General features: G+C 40.2%; 2 protein-coding genes across 3 annotated transcripts; both read right to left on the bottom strand.

Moving 5' to 3' along the window:
* Positions 1–2,573: 2,573 nt before the first annotated feature.
* On the bottom strand, positions 2,574–4,856 carry uts1 (urotensin 1). The gene is made up of 2 exons (XM_075459128.1): positions 4,490–4,856; positions 2,574–4,171 (listed from the first exon to the last, which is right to left on the bottom strand). Exon 2 carries the CDS (start codon positions 4,166–4,168, stop codon positions 3,737–3,739), a length of 432 nt encoding a protein of 143 aa, XP_075315243.1. The 5' UTR covers positions 4,169–4,171; positions 4,490–4,856; the 3' UTR covers positions 2,574–3,736.
* Positions 4,857–6,171: 1,315 nt separating this feature from the next.
* On the bottom strand, positions 6,172–19,862 carry mpv17 (mitochondrial inner membrane protein MPV17). Of its 2 annotated transcripts, none has more exons than XM_075459432.1 (8): positions 19,813–19,862; positions 18,937–19,014; positions 16,409–16,524; positions 15,605–15,697; positions 13,587–13,682; positions 7,896–7,928; positions 7,696–7,748; positions 6,172–7,412 (listed from the first exon to the last, which is right to left on the bottom strand). In XM_075459432.1, the coding sequence occupies exons 2-8, from the start codon at positions 19,007–19,009 to the stop codon at positions 7,343–7,345; spliced, it is 534 nt and encodes a 177-aa protein (XP_075315547.1). In that variant the 5' UTR covers positions 19,010–19,014; positions 19,813–19,862; the 3' UTR covers positions 6,172–7,342. The 2 variants fall into 2 exon arrangements, with proteins under 2 accessions (XP_075315547.1, XP_075315548.1); XM_075459433.1 differs by having other exon boundaries at positions 19,706–19,840.
* Between the last annotated feature and the right edge of the window lie 247 nt (positions 19,863–20,109).

Below are 20,109 nucleotides of genomic sequence, written 5' to 3' on the forward strand. Positions count from 1 at the left end.
AGCTAACAGATAAATGTAGGATTTTAAAAAGTTAGCCGTAAAACATCAATTAAATGTCACAGTGGACCGTATGACATCTGTTCTTACTTATAGCTGCAAGTTACCTTACTGTAAAACACTTTCTAGACTATATAATGAAGCTAATTAGCACCAACATGAGTATTTTCTATTGTGTAACTGGATAGATTTCATTTGTAGGTTTTGTAAATATACACTATATTTAGCATCATCTGCTAAAAACAGCAAAAAAAAAAAAAAAAAAAATACATTTGAGCTATTTGTAATTATCATTATCATCATAAGTTCACTGGTTTCCATCTTTGTCTAATGAGTGTTGAGTGGGGAAATAAAAAGGGATGCAGCCACTAAGCTGCATATGAAAAATGAAAGACTAAAGAAAGTACAATTATATGCTAAAACCAGTATTTCTTTTTATTTAATCAAATTAAAATCCATCCATCTGTATTCTATGCCTGCTTAATCCAATTCAGAGTTGCCGGGGGGCCGTCACAGGGCCACCAGGATTCGAACCAGGAACCCTATGAGAGGCGATGGTGCTAACCACCACACCGCTGTGTAGCCTGTTTTCTTATTTCAATTAGGGAATTTTTTGCCAACAAAGATTTATTTTAAGGCTTTTAAGAAATAATAATTTCTTCACGTATCCCTGATTGTTAGAAAGCTGGAGCTTGAGTTACATGAGAATTTAAAAACCACTGCTGGGGCCTGCATTTGTTCTTAGAGACAGAAAACACCAAATGTTCATCTGGAATAAAGAATCTGCTGCCGAGTTTCTCTTCTTTTTTCTCCGACTTAAGACAGGATCATTTGTGCCTCATCGTCTCCCCTCTTCTCCATTCTCCCGTCTGTGACACAGAAATCAATATTGGGGAAACATTTTGAGGGATTTCTCAGTTCTAAGAATGCATTTGGGGGGGAAGAGAGGAGGCTTTCTGGGAGCTCGACAAGCGTGGATGAAAAACTTTTTGGGAATCAGCAACGTGAAAACACATTAATCCTGCTTACTAAAATGATAAAGACATACTTAATCAGAAACATCTGACAGAAATCCAGCTGTTTACTGCAACAAAACAAAAGTTAGATGATGCAGCTGTGACATGCAGTGGTTTAAAACTACGGCTCTGAAGCAAGAATGAGTCATTTTTTAGACGCCTGACACCTCGTCGGCTCTGCTCGTATCTGTGGTGTGAGGGACTAAAATGCTACGAGGGGAGTCGAGGAGAGGAATAAAGGATGTACAAACTGAGAAATGAGATGAGGGGAGAGAGTCAAAAAGATGACCACGGACATTCGTCACCGTTTTGACACAAAACGATGTGTAATGACATTTGTACAATAAGTAACATGAAACAAGAACGCAGACTGTGATAAGACAGAAGAAATCATCAGCACACCCACATTTTGGACTGAGTCACAGCAGCTGGGGGCCATTTTGACTTCTGCGCTTGCTTCTCCGTCCCTTATCGCTTTCAAAGACTCGTTCACAGCCCCATCAGCCTGTCGCCGTGATTAAATTCAACAGACGAGATGAAAGTGGTGACACACCATGTGCTCACATACAGTAGCTCAACTGCTGCTGTATTTTTATGGTTTTATTTTGGTTTAATCCCGGCTTAGATTCTTTTTCTATGCAACAAACACAAATAAAAAGTTTCCTGTTTTTGGTATAAACTGGGAAGTAATATTTGTATGAACTGTATGCTGTGTGGTGTTGGAGGAGAACCATGTAGGTCATCAAAATCGAAAGGTTTGGTCACTTTTGATTCTCAAGAAGCGCTTTACGTTTACCAAAACATGGACCTGGAAGACCAGGGGCCAAGAAGGACAGACGGGCCCTCTGGTTCTCACCTGCAAAATATTAAAGGGAGTGGCCGAAAACATCTACAGTGACGAGCAAAAGCATCCCTCATCAGAAACAAAGCCACCAAAACATATAAAAGGCTGCAAAGCCACATGAGAAGTCTACACAAACACAAAGATGAAAAAAAAAAAAAAACATTCAGAATGACCACATTAAACCATCAAAAAAAAAAAAAAAGGACACATACAGACAAACATCAAATAAAAACATGGAAAAAACTGCTGCAAAAAGACTACAAGTAAAAACAACTAGATGCAAAGCAGCTACAAAATTGAGTCACAACATCCACATGAAGACACACCTGCACCATATAACGACTTTTAGGCCACAAAAAGCATCTAAACTTGGCTCCTCTTCGTCTGAAAGCCTGAATCTAGGCAGAAAATTTAGGAAAAGTTGCTCCTGAAGGAGATTTAAATCGTGAATTAGTTCTTTGCAAGATCAATTCTGATAGTCACGTGTTAATATTCAGGTGTACAATGGGAATATTTTACCTGATGAAGAGCTGGTGCCGTTCCAGTCGTCCTGTGTCCTCTGCAGAAAAGTCTTAACAACATTAAGTCTTCAGAGGAAAGGATCAGCTGTTAAAACACTTTCTGTACCAGAAACAGCATTCAGAAGCAAATATAAAAAACATAATAACTAAACCAGAGGCACTTTTTTTTACTTCAACTTTTTTATTACAAAATATAAACGGCAAAAAAGCTATTTTGATCTTTTGCTAAAACAAAGACAATTGTGATCCATGTCAGACATGAAATAAAGCATTTTTTGTTCTTTTTTTTTCTCTTTTTGTAGGTTAGCATGCTACAGTCGATACAGTACAGGTGATCGTGCTCCTGCTCAAATCAAAACGTCAGAATGAGAACAAAAGGTTGAAGATGACACAGTGTAACAGTGACCATCCACCTGTCCTGACCTCAAGTTTGCCCAAGAGATGTAATAACGGTGAGACAACAGGGCTGATGTGACCAAAAGAGGCTTTTTGAACATTACATCACATTACATACAATAAATAAATAAAAAAGGGGCCACTCTTACTTAAAGGCAACCAGAACCTTGACCGACTTGAAACTAAAACAACTATCAGCTTTGTGCTGTGGATTAACTTGCAGTTTGCATTAGATACTCGGAGGTAATTGAATTATTTATTTTTACTGATGTTCAGGAAGTCTGATGGAGTTTGTGTTGGGAATTATAAATAGAAAGATCAAAGTTTAGCTTTAAATTGTCTGCATATCTGTTAAAAGATGGTGACGTGTATTCTGTTTGCTGCCAGAAAAGTGCAAATATGACTGTCACAGCCTTAACATTAACGTTATATGGACGGTCAGCCTGCTGAAAGGAAACAGGCTCTGCTTGTCCCATCAGAAGCAAACTGAAACCAACTCATTTTCAGAGGGTCGATTTACAATTTAAGTCAGCAAACTGTTTCTGAACAACATTCAGAACACCTTCACATAGAGATTTAAAACTGCTTTAGGCACAAATGACAAGAACAGTTCCAGGTCAACCTAGGTCCAGTAGAGTTAAAATGGCATGATGTCAGCGTTTCCCTTTAGCCGCGACTCCACAAGAACTGAGATGAGGGGAGCGCGTGCTTGGAGGGGTGAGCCAAGTGGACGGGAATGGAGGGGTCTGACAAGTCCTTTTCCATACCGTCCAACATTTCTTTTAAATAACACAAAAAATACTTGTTACTTGCGACAGCTTTGATGCGTAAAATGGCACCACGTGTGCGTAAAATGATGTGGAGAAGGAAGCGAGGCGCACAACAAAAAGTCATGCCAGAGGTCTTGGATACTGATACAGCGGCTGCACCGTCGTAATGAGGCATCTTCAGACAGCAGAGATTCACTTCCCTACCTCGTCGAGCACTTTGCGGTTGAGCTGAGCCTGTTCTCGCTGGCTTTCCATCTTGGCCATCTGGATCATATTCCTCAGCAGGTGGAAGGTCAGGTCGATGGACAGCGGCGGATCGTCGCTGCGCTTCAGCAGCAGCGCCGCGGTCCTCAACGCCTCATCCTCGCCCTCTTCCTCTGGAGAGAGCAGGTGAAGGTGGTCCGTGTTCCTCCGCTGGAGAAGCCTCAGGAGGTTGTCGTCCTGTAGATCCGATGCCGAGCTGTCCGAAGCCGCTCTGAGGAGCACCTCGTCCAGTTGCTGTGTCTGGAGGCGGTCGCTGCCATCCAGCCACCCGGGGAAGAAGCGCGGTCTGCCGGCGGCGGGACGGAGGTGTGACGAGAGGAGGACGGAGGAGAGGAGCAGGAGGAGGGGGACAGGCTTCATGTCCTGCAACCAAAGGATTCATTTAGATTAGAAAAAAAACAAAACAAACACACGCTTTATAGGTTGAATCTGATCATTTCCACATTTAAATTATTATTATTTTTTATTTCCCCAACTCTAAAGTGAAAAGCAATTAGATAACCAGCCAAAATAAATGTAATAGCTCAATTCTTGAAGGGAAAATGAATGAAAATCTGTAACTAAAAGAAAAAAAAATATGAAAAACAATATAATTACTCATAATAACTATAGAGAGTCGCGGTTTCTGCGGTCGCATCCTCGGTAACGCTTCAATAATTGCATGATTGCAGAAGAACTCACTTTATTCTCTCCAGATGCTGCAGCTGAACTTTGTGGTCGGCCGGTGAGATGTGAGATGTCAGGATCGGAGTCTGAAAAGTCCTGTGAGCGGTGACTGGAGAGGTCCGGAGGGTTTTATACATCCAGCCTGCTCCTTTGACGTCAATGCGAGCACATATAACCAGTTTGGAAACTGGACAACTGTGGAGACGCAAAGCGGCGCAGTCCTGAGGGACAGCTGTGATGGACCAAGAGTGCAGGGCGCAGATTTAGGAGGTTTATTTCTTTCCCATCCTCTTTGGGTCATAAATGAGTTGAGGCGAAGTAAACACAGAGTGCAGGAGAACTGTGGAGATCTTGATGGTGTTATTTCGGGTGTGGGTGAGAAAGCCCTGCCCAACAACGATCACAGCTGTATTCACAGCTGTATTCACAGATTTATTTTCTATTTTCTGTGAGCGTGAAATTGTTTATGCCAACGTGCTTACCACAAAAAGAAAGGATCAAAGCACCAAAACGCAGTGCATCAAACGGAATGGGGTCTTCTCCAGTTATTGAGGAGCTTTTTTGACTAAACCCGAATAATCCAGTCTCACAGCCAAATATTTGAAAACTAAGATCCTGAATTGCACTGAAGTGAAGCCATTTGACCTTCAGATACTGGCATAAAGAATTAAATCTGGCAACAATGCATAAGGAGGTAAAGACAATAACTTACTACCCCCAATCTAAACAGTGAAAGACAAACATAAACTCAATTAAATCTGAATGAATGTGGAGCTGTCCATTGTTCTGAACCTGCATAAAAACTCATTTAAAGCACAACAGTGGCGCCTTCTGCTGAATAAACCAGCACCGTTCACCCACAGTTAACCTAAATGCTAAACTTCAGAAGTTTCCCCTTTGCTCCGTGTGCAGGATGAGAAACAGTCATTAAACTTTTAATCGTTTCAGAGAAAACTCCTGAGAACTCAAATGTTTCTAAACTTTCATTAAGCCCCGCCATCCTTCATCCATGACTCATAGGATCTGACATAATGGCAAAAAGCAAAGTTTTTATTCTAGTTTTAAAGTTCAACCTGACACATGCCAACTTTTACAGTGTTAGCTCAAGATAAATAATCACTGGGGCATTAAAAAAAAAATATTACCCGTTATCAGGATTTATAATGTTGGTGGGGGCATTACTCTTTCTAATAAGATTAAAAATAAATTCAACATTTACAACCTGTTTGGTTGACATTTCTCTTTTCCACAGCACAATTAAAAAATATGGGTTCATCACTCAAAACCTTTCGCTTCTTTTGTTTTAATGCGCATCAGAAGTGTCACATCCACACATTACACCTGCACTCGTTAGCCGAGAACATCAGCAGAGTTTAAGGTGGTGAGAATGCATTTCGACAGCTAAAAAGCCTCCGCAGAGTCTCTTGATTTAATCATCTTGGCTTAATTTTAAAATTACAGCAAGTCTGGGTACTGAATCAAAAACTGAATTCCAGCTCTCTGGGGAGATGCTCGCATCCCTCAGGAAGGGGAAAGAAGCTATTTGGCGGATTTTCAACGGATTCGTCAGGCACTTCTCACTTGCTGATATAGCCTGAGTGTTTGTTAATTTGGTTGCCAGCGCAGATCAGCAGCCTCCAAAAAAAACTAAACTAAGTTTGCCACAAAGGTTAGTGAGGACAAAAGCACCGCTGACATCGACTCATGTGAAAGTTTATTAGTTTAAACAGCAGAGATGTCCTTCGGTTATCAAATATGTGCACATTGTGAGCCTGAAGATTGGACTCGTACAGAAAAAGGAGGAAAGTATCACTTCAGCAGCTTTTGTACTACACGGTTCATCAGTGTTGGAGCTTCAGCAGCCAGTTTAACAAACAAGTCAGAGACAATAATGGTTAAGAGTAATCGAAATTTCAGTAAATATGATTTAGGACGGATTTCATTCAGGTCTGCTGCGATTAGCCTTCCTCTGATAAAAAGGTAGTAAAGCTCACAGATTCTATATGCCGTGTTTAATGTGTAGAAAAAAAACTAAATAACAAGCAAGAAAATGGACTTTTAGAAATGAGTGGACCCTGTTAAAAGAACACTAGTTTTTTGTCCTGCTGTTTCCAGTCTGAGCGTTAAGTTAAACCAACTGGCTGCATCTTTACTCACTGATGATACTCATATATGGAGTTTATGGTGGGTTTAATCACCCTCAGAAGCCTCAACAGCTCAAACTAGAAAAGAGAAGACTTTTTAGACTGCGATTTTTCATTACTTTTTATCTCATGAGCATGATCTTCTCTTTGGTTTATTAAATGTTGGACATAAGTTGATGAAAAGTACAAAACTGAGGTGGGTGAGGAGGAGGAGAACAAACTAAACATGTAAATTAAAACTGCATTATCAGAAGAGCTCCCTGAATGAATGAGGGGAAAATGTCCTTCATCAACCAGTCGGTGTTAATGTACGTGTATATATGTGTGTGTGTGTGTGTATATATATATAAATGCATGCGTGGCCCCACTGCAGCGCCACCGCCAAATCCCATTTCCACAAATAACAAACTTTCACAGACATTTCTGCAAATGCATGTTTGACTTTCAAGTGTGAATGTGTCATTCGGAGTAGACGAGCACTTTCCCCGACCTTCTGCGTGTGATTCACTCACAGTTTTACACATTGGAAATATCAGAAGGCTAAAAAGTAAGTTGTGCCCATTTCTCTCTCTCACACACACACACACACACACACACACACACACACACACACACACACACACACACACACACACACACACACACACACACACACAGAGTCTACAGTACAAATGAGTGTAAACTCATCATCAGCAACAACACAGGCTGGACTTGTGATCTTCCTTCACATCTTATTGGCCTTCCAGGTCAGGTAGGAGTTCCAGGCGACAGCAACGATCTGTACGACGGCCAGCCTGCAAGGAGGAGGAAATCTGACGTGTTTGATCTGGATGCAGTGCACCACAGAGTCTGACAGTGTAACCAAGAGGGTCAGTAAGGCAACTGGAAAGCCAAATCCTTTTGGCTAAAATTTGTAGGTTTGAATTAAGAAAAGCATAGATTTTGGGTCTAAATGAACAAAACACTAACCCTTCATTAATGTTTAGAGTTAGGACGAGACTCGGACATTCTCCTGCACTTTACACAAACATATCACCAGATCTGTTTGTAAATGAATAAAAGCCAAAAAGCTCTCACCTGTGGTGCAGTGGAATGAAGTAGAAGTTGGCAATCTGGACTGGAGGCCACAGCTGAAACCCAAAGTCAGTCAACATTCAGATGCTGTACATGTGTCAGATACGAGCCACTGGAACACTGACGCAGGCGAGTGGAGGATCAATATGAACAGAAATGGCAGTTTTTACTTAAAATAGTGACCCATAGAGGGGAAAACTTACATAATAATTAGCGATCAGGGCATCCGTGTAGTCCTGTGAACAAAGAAAATAAGGTTATAGTAACGGCACCATAACTGATGGCTCCCAACTAGCTGAACTAGAGAAAACTTCTTAAAATTAAACAGTTTTTTAATTGAAATGTTGCTCATCCCATCAATATAAAAGCATATCTTAAAGTTTCACTGTGTAACAACAAAGATCTGTGAGAAACAAGACCAATATGAATAAAAACTGACTCGGCTAAATTACCTCTGAATCAAGTGCAAAGTCTCCCCTTCAAGGGAGAAAGTCCAAATTACTGCCATAAAAGGCAGGAAGAAGAGTTGTGTTCAAAGGATGTCGAAGAAGTGGTTGCTTTATGAGAAGTCTGATGGTCCATGCTTTAGAAATGGAGGATCATTTATGAGCGCACGAACTGGCCCGAACAATTTCAGGATAGAGGAACGCAGGAAAGAAGAAAAATCACTCGTCTGAGTTGCTTGTTTTCTTCTCAATATGTAACTTAGCCTATGGAGATGGATGCAGTTTGTATCGAGATGATAGTTTCTTTTAAACCTGTGAGGAATTTAATCAGCTCAGCATAAAAACAGCTGATTAACTGCACAGTTTCTACCCAGTACGACGCTGGGAAAACTCCAGTTTCCGGTGCAGATTACAAGTTTGCAGAAATAATTCAGCATCTCCGCATGTGTCCTTGTCAAGCTCCTGTTTATGGATGAATATTTCATTTCACATTCGCTGTTACAGCCTGAAAAAAAAAAAAAAAGGATAAATCACCGCACACAAAGCAAGATGATTCATTCATGAAACATGAGGTCAGTTCTCTCGGCTCCTCGAAACAAGTTGTTCACATCCGTTCCATAAAAAAAAAAAAGGACAAAAAGGAAGACGTTTAGATTAATTTAAGAGAACTCAGAGAGGTAAAACAGCGCGTTTCTGATGATGATGATGAGATCTGGGGATCAAACCTTCAACATTCTCCATCGCAGAGCAGTAGTGCTGCTGGGGGGGGGTCAGGTGAGAGATGGTGATGTGCTGAACCTGCAGGTGGTCTGGAGTTTCCTCCAAAACATTCCAGGATGAGAGGAAGTGTGAAAGTCAGGCAACATCTGCCTGATCAGCACAACGTCTCAAAGTTATTTTGCAGTTAAACAAAGAAAACTTTATCCTGTGCTGGCGTTTGTTTCACGGTCAATAGAACATTTTGGTGATTGGTTGTCAGGCTGTTTCCAGGCTGCTGCACAGCTGTTCTATGTGGTGGTAAAAAAAATCATTATCAAACATTTGATCTGGCTTTACCTCCAGCGTCACCGCGAGGCTGACACGTCTCAAAAACTGTCAAATGGAATTCAAACACATTCGTTTGGCCTCAAGATTCCAGATTTTACTATCCAGCATGGTTTTTTCTCAGTTATTTGAGCTCTACAGCTCTTTTAAAAGGTGTTTAGCCATGGATTTATGTACATGTACAGATAGGCTTGCATTAAAAGCAATTCATGTTCATGCCTTAAAAACTGCAGTTAAAGTTAACAGTTAAAGGCTTGTGAAGTAGTTAAAAACCTTCTGGTTTTACTGGGTCTAATGTATCTTCTTATGGCACTTCATTTTCTGTTTTACTTGTTTTGTGTACAGTGCTTTGTGGCCGTTTCTCGGTGAAAAGCGCTGAATAAACAAACTTTCTACAGAGTTCATTCACTTTGTTGAGTCATCTTTCACTGCCCAACCTGACGTTGATTTAACATATATAATCAGATTTTAACGGGATCCGACCAAAAAGAGAGACAGATGTTCCAGATGTTCCCTAGGACCGATTGGGCTCGTTGTTTAGGAAACCTTAAGCCTAAATTTTATGTCATAGATAAAGATCTGAGCCAAATCTGAGATGGATCAGCTGCGTGAACACTCCAAAGATGTGATCTGAGAGGCTCGTGAACACATCCCGGTTCCCCGCTGAATATTTAGGCTTCTTGACATTCTTGAGCAGCTTGTAGGAGAGATGTTGGTAAGTGAGGAGCTACAGGTAAGGCTGGACAGAACACCGAAGTATCTTTGATGTTTGCAGGGTATGACATCATGACAGACTCGAGGGAAACATTCACGTTCCCTTAAAGATGAGCCACGACTGGTTTGGTCACCTGAAGCAACGTTGGGTCCAGACGTTCATTTGTCCAAACACTTTAGTGAATGCCCACAGTGTTTACAGGTAATACATTCATGTAAGACATTAAGATTCATCTACGTAGAGCCTCAGAACAGCTGGCTGCAGACTGTAATAAAACTAAACCAGGACAAGACATTCAGGCAGCTTTTTACTGTGTGATAATTCACTCTGTCATAATGTTGGCAATTAAGTAGACAGACCATTAAATCAAGACTTTGTATTAATAACGTAATGTAGAGTCAGGATGTTAATGTGACAAAAACAATACTGAATATATATAAAAACTAGCAGAAGAATCTGCTGAAAAACGCGTGTAACCCTGGGAATTACTGCTATAACCTGAATGATACAGCTGAGAACGGAGGACACGACTTTTAAACCTCTCCGTGAAAATAAAAACACACACACACACACGCAGAATATTACCAAACTAAAATCCTCTTGTCATCTACTAAAAGGTCACCTCAACATGTCCCGACATATAAAAACAACAAGCCAATGTTCCAGGTTCTTTTTTCAGGCTGAAACAAATTTCTAATTATGGCCAAACAAGCTGCTCTGCCACCTGAGGTCAAAGAAAAGCAGACATTTTTCACCACTTCCAGAGGTTTCCAAGCTGCTTGCTCCCATTAGGCTGGAAAATACCAACATACCATTTTATATCAGTATACTTCTGCAAGTTTTCATCAAACTCTGTGGGACCAACATGGTCCAATTCCTCACTACTATCAACACTTAAATAGTTGTCATGGAAATGGTATTAGTCCAGTGTAATCACACTTGTGTGTTGTTAATGGCCATAAATTATGCTAAAAAGAGCTGCATGAGATATTAGAAAAGCGCCTTTTTTCTTAAAGGGATAGTTCGCCTCTTTTGACATGAAGCTGTATGACATCCCATAATAGCAATGTGGTTTGTGAACATTTTCTTACCCCCTGCTGCGTCCTGTGAGCCGAGTTCCGGCCTCGTTTTGGTGTTGATGAAAGTATAAAAACGCTTTATTTTTTAAACCCCAGCCAACTAGCCGAACTACTTTCGTCAACTCCAAAACAAGGCCGGAACTCAGCTCACAGGACGCAGCAGGGGGTAAGAAAATGTTCATAAATGATGTTGCTAATATGGGATGTCATACAGCTTCATGCCAAAAGAGGCGAACTATCCCTTTAAGTTAGAATGGCAACCAAACAACTCAAATGTTCGTTTAAATGATAAAACAACAGTAAAGCACAGCTTTGCCTTTTTGATCATGCTCTGAGGTTATACTCACAATCAATCCATAAAAGATTATAAGCAGGTTAGAAGAATCCAGTCTTAACTCATCTTAAACTGACACCATCAGCCCTGGGATGTCCCCTCATCTCTTTTATAATGAGGGTTCAGGCAGGAAAGAAGACACCATAGCGACGGCAGAGCAGAATAAAGCTGGCGACACGCATTATTTTGAGGACTCAATAGTGGGTTTATCCGAACGCACAGCTTGGGAGTGCGCTGGTCCTAAATCTTGTCCAAGGGACACTTCCATATGTGGAGAGGGGACGCCAGGGATGGAACCGCCGGCTGCCAACAGAGCCGCAACATAACCAGACAGGAAAATCACTCCAAGTTTGAGTAAAGTTTTATAAAAATCTGCATGTGTTAGTCATGAACGGAATATAAGCATTTAATAAATAAGGACATGACATCTACAAGCAGTTTGTGGTCAGCATAGCCGCATTTCAGAAGTGGATCACAGTTAAAGAGTCGGCGAGTTTGGGTTCAGCTTTCTGTTTTATCGAAGGTATCAATTAATTTTCATCTCACACTTTGTCAGCGCCAGGCCTCGTTGTAATGAGCACATTTGTCATTTATTTTCTGTCCTTTCTGACATTTACAGGCTTGGCCTTTCAGGTCCACGCCTCTCCTTTGGTAAATAATTGATGGCGATCAACGACACGTTGGGTAAGCAAGGCAGCGACGTATGTTTGAGCAGCTGGCACGAGATGACAGTTCACTCTGACCTGGCATACAAACACACGCGTATATATGGAGGCATGAGTCACCCTGCCCGTCTCCTCCTCCATCACAGGAAATAGTTTCTAATAATAATAATGAGAGGTGAGTGCTGGAGGTCAGATGCTCTACCTACAATGAAAACCAAACTTCCTCTCCGTGCACCCCATCTACCCGAGCTGTGTGCACGTTACTAACCGCTCTGTGGCACGTTTTAAAGCCAAAGAAGCACCAACAACAAAGAAAAGAACAAGAATACCCCAGTTCACATCTGTGCAAGAGGCTCAGTGGCAAATTCATGTTTCAGGATTATTTGTGCGCTTAAAATCAGGACATATCTATATAAGACTGCTGACTTCCAGCTGGGTCACGATAAACATGCAGATGTATCAGGGTAGGCTGAATAAAACCTCAGTTAAACTACACATTAAATGTTATTCTGCATCGTTAGTTTGTTTTCATGTTAGCAGCATCAAATCGTTGTTAAAAAAAGCTTAATAAAAAAATCTTTCTGTGTTTTATCGTTCATGTAGACCAGAGATACTCATTGCGCGGCTCCTCAAGCTTTAATTTGCGGCTCGCACTCGCATAGTAGCTTATAACAATTTGGTAACAATAACAATAAATCTTTTCAAATAACATACAGCAAATGCTGCACAGTATTAAGTATTTTTATTAAGTTTGCATTTTTGTAGTATTAAGTATTTTTATTAAGTATTATTTAAGGCTTAATGGTGTTTCCTAAAGGGGGCTTTGTTAAATCTGGCAACGCAGCCCGCTTAAACCACCTCACACTTGACCGCAGTGCATGCTAGCTGCTTTAGCCAGCGCGAGATGCAGGCACAATGGATCGGTTTTTAATTAAAAAAGGGCAAAAACCAGCACAAAAACCATGCTCATCCTGAATGTCTCACTATGATTACAACAACAAACTACAAATACAACATGAAGAAACTCAAGGACATGCAGGCCAGCTTCCGCTCATCCCAGTATTAAGGGAAATGTGGTCTTAGTTGAAATTGTATTGGCTGTGTTGTTTCTTTTTTTGTGGGATGTTTTATATGTAGAAATGCATATTTGCAAAAGGGGACTTAGTATGTTGTCGTAAAAGTGTCTCTTCCCTTGATTTTGCTCTGCCAATGTGGCTCTTGTGAAAAAAATAGTGAGTATCACTGCTGTAGAAGGTCTGCAGAGCTACAAAGTTAAAAGTTTATAACACAGTGAATCATTCTGCCCCAAAACGCCTCAAACGCCTCACTGGCTGTTGGGGCTTCTGTGCCGTTACTTCATCACATCACCATGTGACACCTTTCCACAGATAAAGGCTTTTGCTGCTTTACAGCTGCTGGTTTTTGGTGGATAAATATTTTACTGTCCCCCCCGGGATGATGCGATTTGACCTCTACAAACCACCAGCAAACAGAAGAAGTGAATGAGTATAACATGTTTAAAAGAAATAATAAGAACCAAAAGATGCATGAATGCTGACACTGAGACGCAGCCTCTAAGCTGCTTCTCTTACTGAGGTAAAGCTCACCCACCCTCTTGAGTTTGGAGACGTTTTCCTCCACCGTCAGTCCGTTCAGGGCACCGGATATGCAGAGAAAAGCTCCCAAGAAGCACGGAGCAAAACACAACTGTGAGGACACAAAAACATGAGAGACGGGAGAATGAAACTTTGAGTACAGACGCAGTCATATGACCGACGGGTCAGCATTTGTTTAAATCCCCTCCTCACTTTGCTTAACTCTCTGCTCGAGTTTCACTTGTCCCCTTCATCCCTTTAAATCTTTCAGGTTCACTGTGCAGATTGAGGCTGAGGGAGCAGCTCAAGAGTCAGAGCAAACATCACTATTCAAGCATGGCAGCGGAGCCCGAGCTGCGGTAAATATTTCAGTGAAAGAGGGAACTTCTGAAGTTGTGTTTATTCTACATTTATCCCTCTGAGGAGAGGAAAACTGCTTCGCTGATGATGTTTTCAGATAAATTATTTGTTTACAGGAAAGCCGCCTCGTCTCTGTTCCAGAGGAGGAGACGGGCGGCTGCAGATTGAGCTGAAGTGAAATAAGGTAAACCTTCCACTTTCCTGCGTTAAACACACAGCAAGCAGGCTGTCGCTTTATGTTAATGGGACAAACTTTTACCACCTCTGGATGGCAGACACGGTTTAGTTGGTCATCGTAAGCAGTTTTCGCTCTCGCAGTTCTTCCCCCCACAAATCTGGTTCCATTGCTAGCTGCTCACCCCAAAAACTGATGCTACATCAACTCTTAGCTGTGACAGAGCAAAGGAGTAACAGAGACCAACCGGACCGGCTGAAAAAGGTCTAAAAATCAGTGAAGAGTCGGTGGAGTGTTCAGTCTGCTTAAATCATTAGAAAATAAAACAGAGCTTCATCTTGAATGTTAATTTCAAGCAGCACAAGAAGCTCATCGACTCCCTTTTCCTCTCACTCTTTAAACATAGGACGGCATTCACATGTTGGCAGCTCTCTTCATTAGGGTTGTTGGGTATTCTAACATCCTCAGCTGGTGTTTATGGATCCACTCAGAACCGTGAGCATAAATCCAGTTTGTTTCACTGTTCATAAACATGATATTAAGCTGCCAGTTTATTGTTGGTTTTTGTGAAAATCAACCATCTCATTTCCTACAGAAAACAATGGTGCCAGTTGTGGCTCTCTGGCTCTCTGGCTGTGAAAATCAAACCAGTTTAAGCTGGAAACAACTTGGAACTGGGTTGGAACACCAGCCCTGAACCAGCAGTGGAATGCTTTGAAAGGTGGCAGCACCAGTTTCTCAGGGCTGGAACCCGTGCTTTGATGGTGGAAACATTAAGAACCGGTTCTAAGTTCATTTCAGGCACCGAACCAGCACTGAGGAAGCTCTCTCTGCTCTAAACTCTCAACCCTACAGGTTGATGACACTGGTTTCTTTGGTTTGTCGTGTAAACACTCTCAGCCACATTGTTGACCGCTTGTTCCACACATTACAACTTATAGCACAACAAACAATACAAATTTAGTATAAAAGGTTAAAAACCTAAGTGTCAAAGAAAGATGTATTTTACTGAGGAGAATTAATGACAGTGAAAGATATCAAACCAGGAGCTAATCTTTAGTGTTTTGTTACTATAAAAATGTCAAAGCTAAATTGAGCAGAAAAGTGTGAGGTTCAGGTTTGTAGCTTGTTGTTCCCAGTTGTAAACAACTTAAAAACCTCTTTGCTCCTGTGTTCTGCTGTCAGGCTGGTACAAAATGATAGAACATGTGGGAGTTCAGACAGCTAAAGAGCAGAGCCTCTCACACAGGATTGTATAACTGAGCTTGTTTCCGTTTTGTTAGCGAGTTTTTGTTGGCTTGGAAGGTGAAAGAAGAAGAAACAGAAGAAGAACAATAACAAGAAGAAGACAAAGAAAAAGGAGAAGAAGAACAACAAGAACAAGAAGGAGAAGAAGAAGAAGAAGAAGAAGAAGAAGAACAAGAAGAAGAAGAAGAACAAGAAGAAGAAGAACAAGAAGAAGAAGAAGAAGAAGAAGGCCTTGAGCCGGTGCTTCTCACCTGGTCAACCAACATTTTCTTCATGGCAGCAGTTTTAGTTCCTCCAACCACCAGTCTGTCCAAAACTTTGTACCAGCTGCCGATTACTGGACCCTTTGTTGGCAAACACAATCAATTAATTCCTTGTTTCATACATACATTAACAACAGTGTGATTAAACAAACAAACACTCCTACTGAGACTGAAGCTGCATAAAAATACTTTCAGTCCATCAGATATTCAAGTTCCTCCTCACGTGGATTATACGAGTTAAAAACAGCTGCTGGGAAACCTGATTCAGTGTAATACAGTATTTAAATCTATGCGTACTATGGAGATAATGTGGAGACAGAACCAAGACAAACGACTGTACATAATCTGCCTATAATTCTGTAGGACGAGGGAGCGTAAGACGATTACTGAAACATAAATAAATTAGACTCTCGTCACAGTGACGTCAAAATGAAATGTGTAACTTGAAAGGTGAATTGTACAGTTGTTTTAGGACATGAATGATGAAATACGTGAATTCACAAACGTGCAAAGGCATGAATCAATAAGAGGATTCACATGAACCAGAAAACAACTCAAAGACTGCTTACAGATCTAAAAAAAAAAAACAACTTTTAAAGCTGTTAAACAGCTTATCCTGTATGGTTTACATTGTTTTATTAAAGTCCAGTCATTGTGGCTGCAGGCTTGTTTCAGACTGCTAGTTAACCAACAACAGGGGATTAACTCGTACCAACTTATTCTGTGTGTTACATGTTTGTTGCAGATTGAACAAAATGCTCACACAGCTGTTAAAAACAACATGGCACTTACCACAAAGAAGAAACCAATACTCATCATCTTAGCTGTCCGGGGCACGTTGTGATTCGCTAATCCTCTCCTCTCGATCAGCTGTTGGGAGATGACATCACCGACGCCCACTAAAGATCCTGGATCACAAGAAGACCGTAAGTGGACTGGGAATGGCGGAGGTCCCTGTGGACATATTTTAGTGGCTGCAAAGAGCCCGATTATGGAGCATTCCCTAAAACTGCTCGTTTACATCTTCTTTAGCCTGTTAAAGATGGAGGTAAACACCACGAAGCACCGCACCACAACCCTGTAAGATTTAGATTAAGATGCAAATCGCAAGCTCATGCGTCGCTTGTTCGAGCCCAGCGAGGGACCTGAGTCCCTTCTCTTTATTTACAACTAAGAGCAGAAAATAACCCCAAAACTTTTATAGAAGAAACTTTTACCTCGGGATAATACAGTTTCCTATTTCTGTAACAGCAAATTTAAGGCAATGCAGATTTGTTTTTGGGTCACTTCAGGGAGAAACAACATCTTACACTTTGTGCTACATTAACACCTAATAATACCCAGCAAAAGCACAGAGACTGTAGCATTAGCTATTAGCATTTACACACAATTTAAATGAAAAGATACAATTATCCCGTGCAAAGCTCAGTCTGAGTGCACAAGTAGGATGTTTAAGGTATTTATTCTTCAGTTGTTGGACAGGATTACAAATGAAACTAAATAATGTGATTTTCATTTGGTTAAGCTCACTTTCTACATGCTATGCATCAAAATAAGATCTTGAGTAAAACATCAGGCTGATCAGCTGCTAAATGTTCAATAAGTGTGCAAAATAAGCATATAAACAAGATTAAAGATGTTAAGAAGCTCAGTGGTAACCATTTCTGTTTGATCCACGTTAATGTAAAAAACACGATTAAAGTTTCCAATAATACCAAATAATACAATACCAATTAGAAACATGCTTTGTGTGCTTAAACACACATCTAACATTAAATCAGCTGCTGCAGCCAACAGCACAGGATAATAACACAAACCCAGCTGAATGAGAAGTAACTTTTACCCGTTTCTTCATGAAAGAACCAACAAAGATGTTAAGGGTGGCCAGATGGACGTGCCCAGGTCGAAAAAAAATGTCAACCGCAGACTCACGGGGCAATAAATAGAAGCACTTGCTGTTATTTTGACCCACAGATGCTAATGGAGTGAAGGACTAACCCACAGGGGCTTGAATCTGTCAGTCAGTGTTTCACAGTGATAACAGAAAAGCATTTAATTCAAAACGCTAATGAACACTAAAGAGATAAAGAGGTGGAGGCGGTGGCTTCCTCAGCCTAGAAGGCGACAAATTATTCACACAAAAAAAACTAAACAAAGTCCAGAAGTCTAACTTATGTTAAGGTCAGATTTTAGCGGTGTTGTTAGAGTAACATAATTTTGTATGTAAAATGCACGTTTACACGATGGAATATGTTCTCCAACGAGTCTTTGATTTATTTTAGAGGACAGATCATTCGTCAGAGCTGAAAGAAGTTTTCATTTGGATTCTTAAAATTTCATTTGCTTAAAAAAAGACGATAAACTTCTTAAAATACATGATTGCAACAGATCTATGTCTTGGATATTTGATATCAATGAACTCAAAATCACTCAATTCAGTTTACTTATAGAGCGCCAAATAACAACAATTGTAATCTCAAGGCATTTCAATGATACAATCAAGCCAATTAGAGTCCAATTCATTGTAAGCATAATCCAATCACATCAAACTATCACAATATAAATGTTCAGAGTCCTTTAAAAAACTTTTTAGAGAATCAAGAGTCTCCGAACTGCAACTAACTGTTCATTTAATTCTGAAATGATTTAATAAACAAGATGCAATCACTAACAGGGAGAAAATCTACTTCATCAACTTAAAAAAATAGAATGGAAATGACTTTTTCATTCTTCAGAAGTCTCTGTTGCTGCTGAGTATTAGACATCCGTCGCCATCTAGTGGTGATTAAACTGAACTACAAACTGCACAACAACTCGTGTCATTTGAGCTTGGCCCTGCTGTAACATTAATTGGTTTCTCTGTTAATCGGATAAACAGAGTTTGATGCTGCACTCTTGTGCCTCTTTGGTTTGTCAAAGACTAATGCTGCCCCACTTCCGCTGGCTTTAAAAGAGAAACTTTACATTAAAATAGCTCCTCAGCATATTCAATTCATAAAGTTTAAAGTTAACTTTTAGGTTAAAAAAAATGTGTCATTAACATGAAGTGATTAAATTAAATGAACTTTTCAAAGACGCTTGTTTTTGGCTCATATTTGTCATGTTTGGTTTGCCCCACCTGCCTAATCTCGGTAAAGTTCAATATTTATTTGATCGACCTGGAGTTCAACCTTTTTTAAGCCCCCCGTTTTTTAAATCTACTTAACGCACTTTATCTCAACTAATAAGTCGGAGTCTACGCAAAAGAGAGGATGACTATGACTTCATCTCCTCTGGAGTATATTTGCATCCTCAGTGCAGACCTGCAGAATTATTCTTACCAGCTGTGCATATCTGAATTGTCCAGGGATATTTGGTCATCAAAACCTGGTAGGATTTCCACAGGCCTGCCATTTTTCCTACAAAGGATGAAAAGAGAAAACTCACAATGGATCAAAAATGATTGTTATACACCACCACCCCGCCCACAGGCAAGCAACGTGACTTAAATAAAGCCACCCTGCTAATAAACCCCGTTACGTGGTTTATTAGTTTGTTAATTGATCTAACAATTTTTTTATTTTATGCATATTTGAATAATAATGGCATTTAGCAAAGATAACACCGCCTTGCACAGACAAAATACTTAAAAACTCGGTTACTATTGGCCATTACCCTCTACTCAATTGCATTTAACCTCAACTGATAACACAAAGTTAATATACTATCGAAATGTACGGTTTTCAGTAAATTCCGTCAATGCCGAATTAAAGACTGTATTCAAATTATTAAGATACAGAAATCAAATAGTTTTTAACTGAAACACAGAAAACTATTACGAGCATCGGTTTTAAAAACTCGGAACTTTTGAACGATGTCCGGGGCTGACGCTCGGTCTCGTGCTACGTAAGCTAACAGCAAGTAACGTCATCGGTGTTGCACAAGTTATAAAATCACAGAACTAACTGATCAAACCTTTAATAACAAACTGGCAACACGTTTGACTTTAGATACTTTAAGTGTTACGAAAACAACAAGCTCCAAGTGTTGCATGTGTCACGTTTTTGCCGATTTACATTTAAAATAAATAATAATAAAAAAATAATTCACCTAGATATGCAAGCCCTCGTGAAGAACAGCTCACTTTTACAGTTTAACGTGCAACATTAGAAGTTAGTTTATTCATAAAAAACACAGTAAACAAAAGGTGTACATGCCCGTTGGTGAGCCCGGCTTCAGTCAGAGTTGAAGATGCCTTTTAGGCTCCAAATAGACTCCAACTTTAGAGCATTCTGAAAATTTGTCACTTTATCCGAAGAGATTTTATGACTTTGTCCAGGCACATTAATAGTAAAAAGACAAAAATCAGACACTCTTTCCCCAGCAGTCAAAGCTCTTTTAAAAAAAAAAAAAAAAAAAAAAAAGTATTCTTTTAAATAACAAATGTCTATACTCGTTTTACAAATTTAGATTTATATTTCCTACGGCAAGTGAAGGTAGCGTCACATCTGTTC

The sequence above is a fragment of the Odontesthes bonariensis genome, chromosome 24 (genome assembly GCF_027942865.1).
Source record: "Odontesthes bonariensis isolate fOdoBon6 chromosome 24, fOdoBon6.hap1, whole genome shotgun sequence".
Classification (NCBI taxonomy): Eukaryota; Metazoa; Chordata; class Actinopteri; order Atheriniformes; family Atherinopsidae; genus Odontesthes; species Odontesthes bonariensis.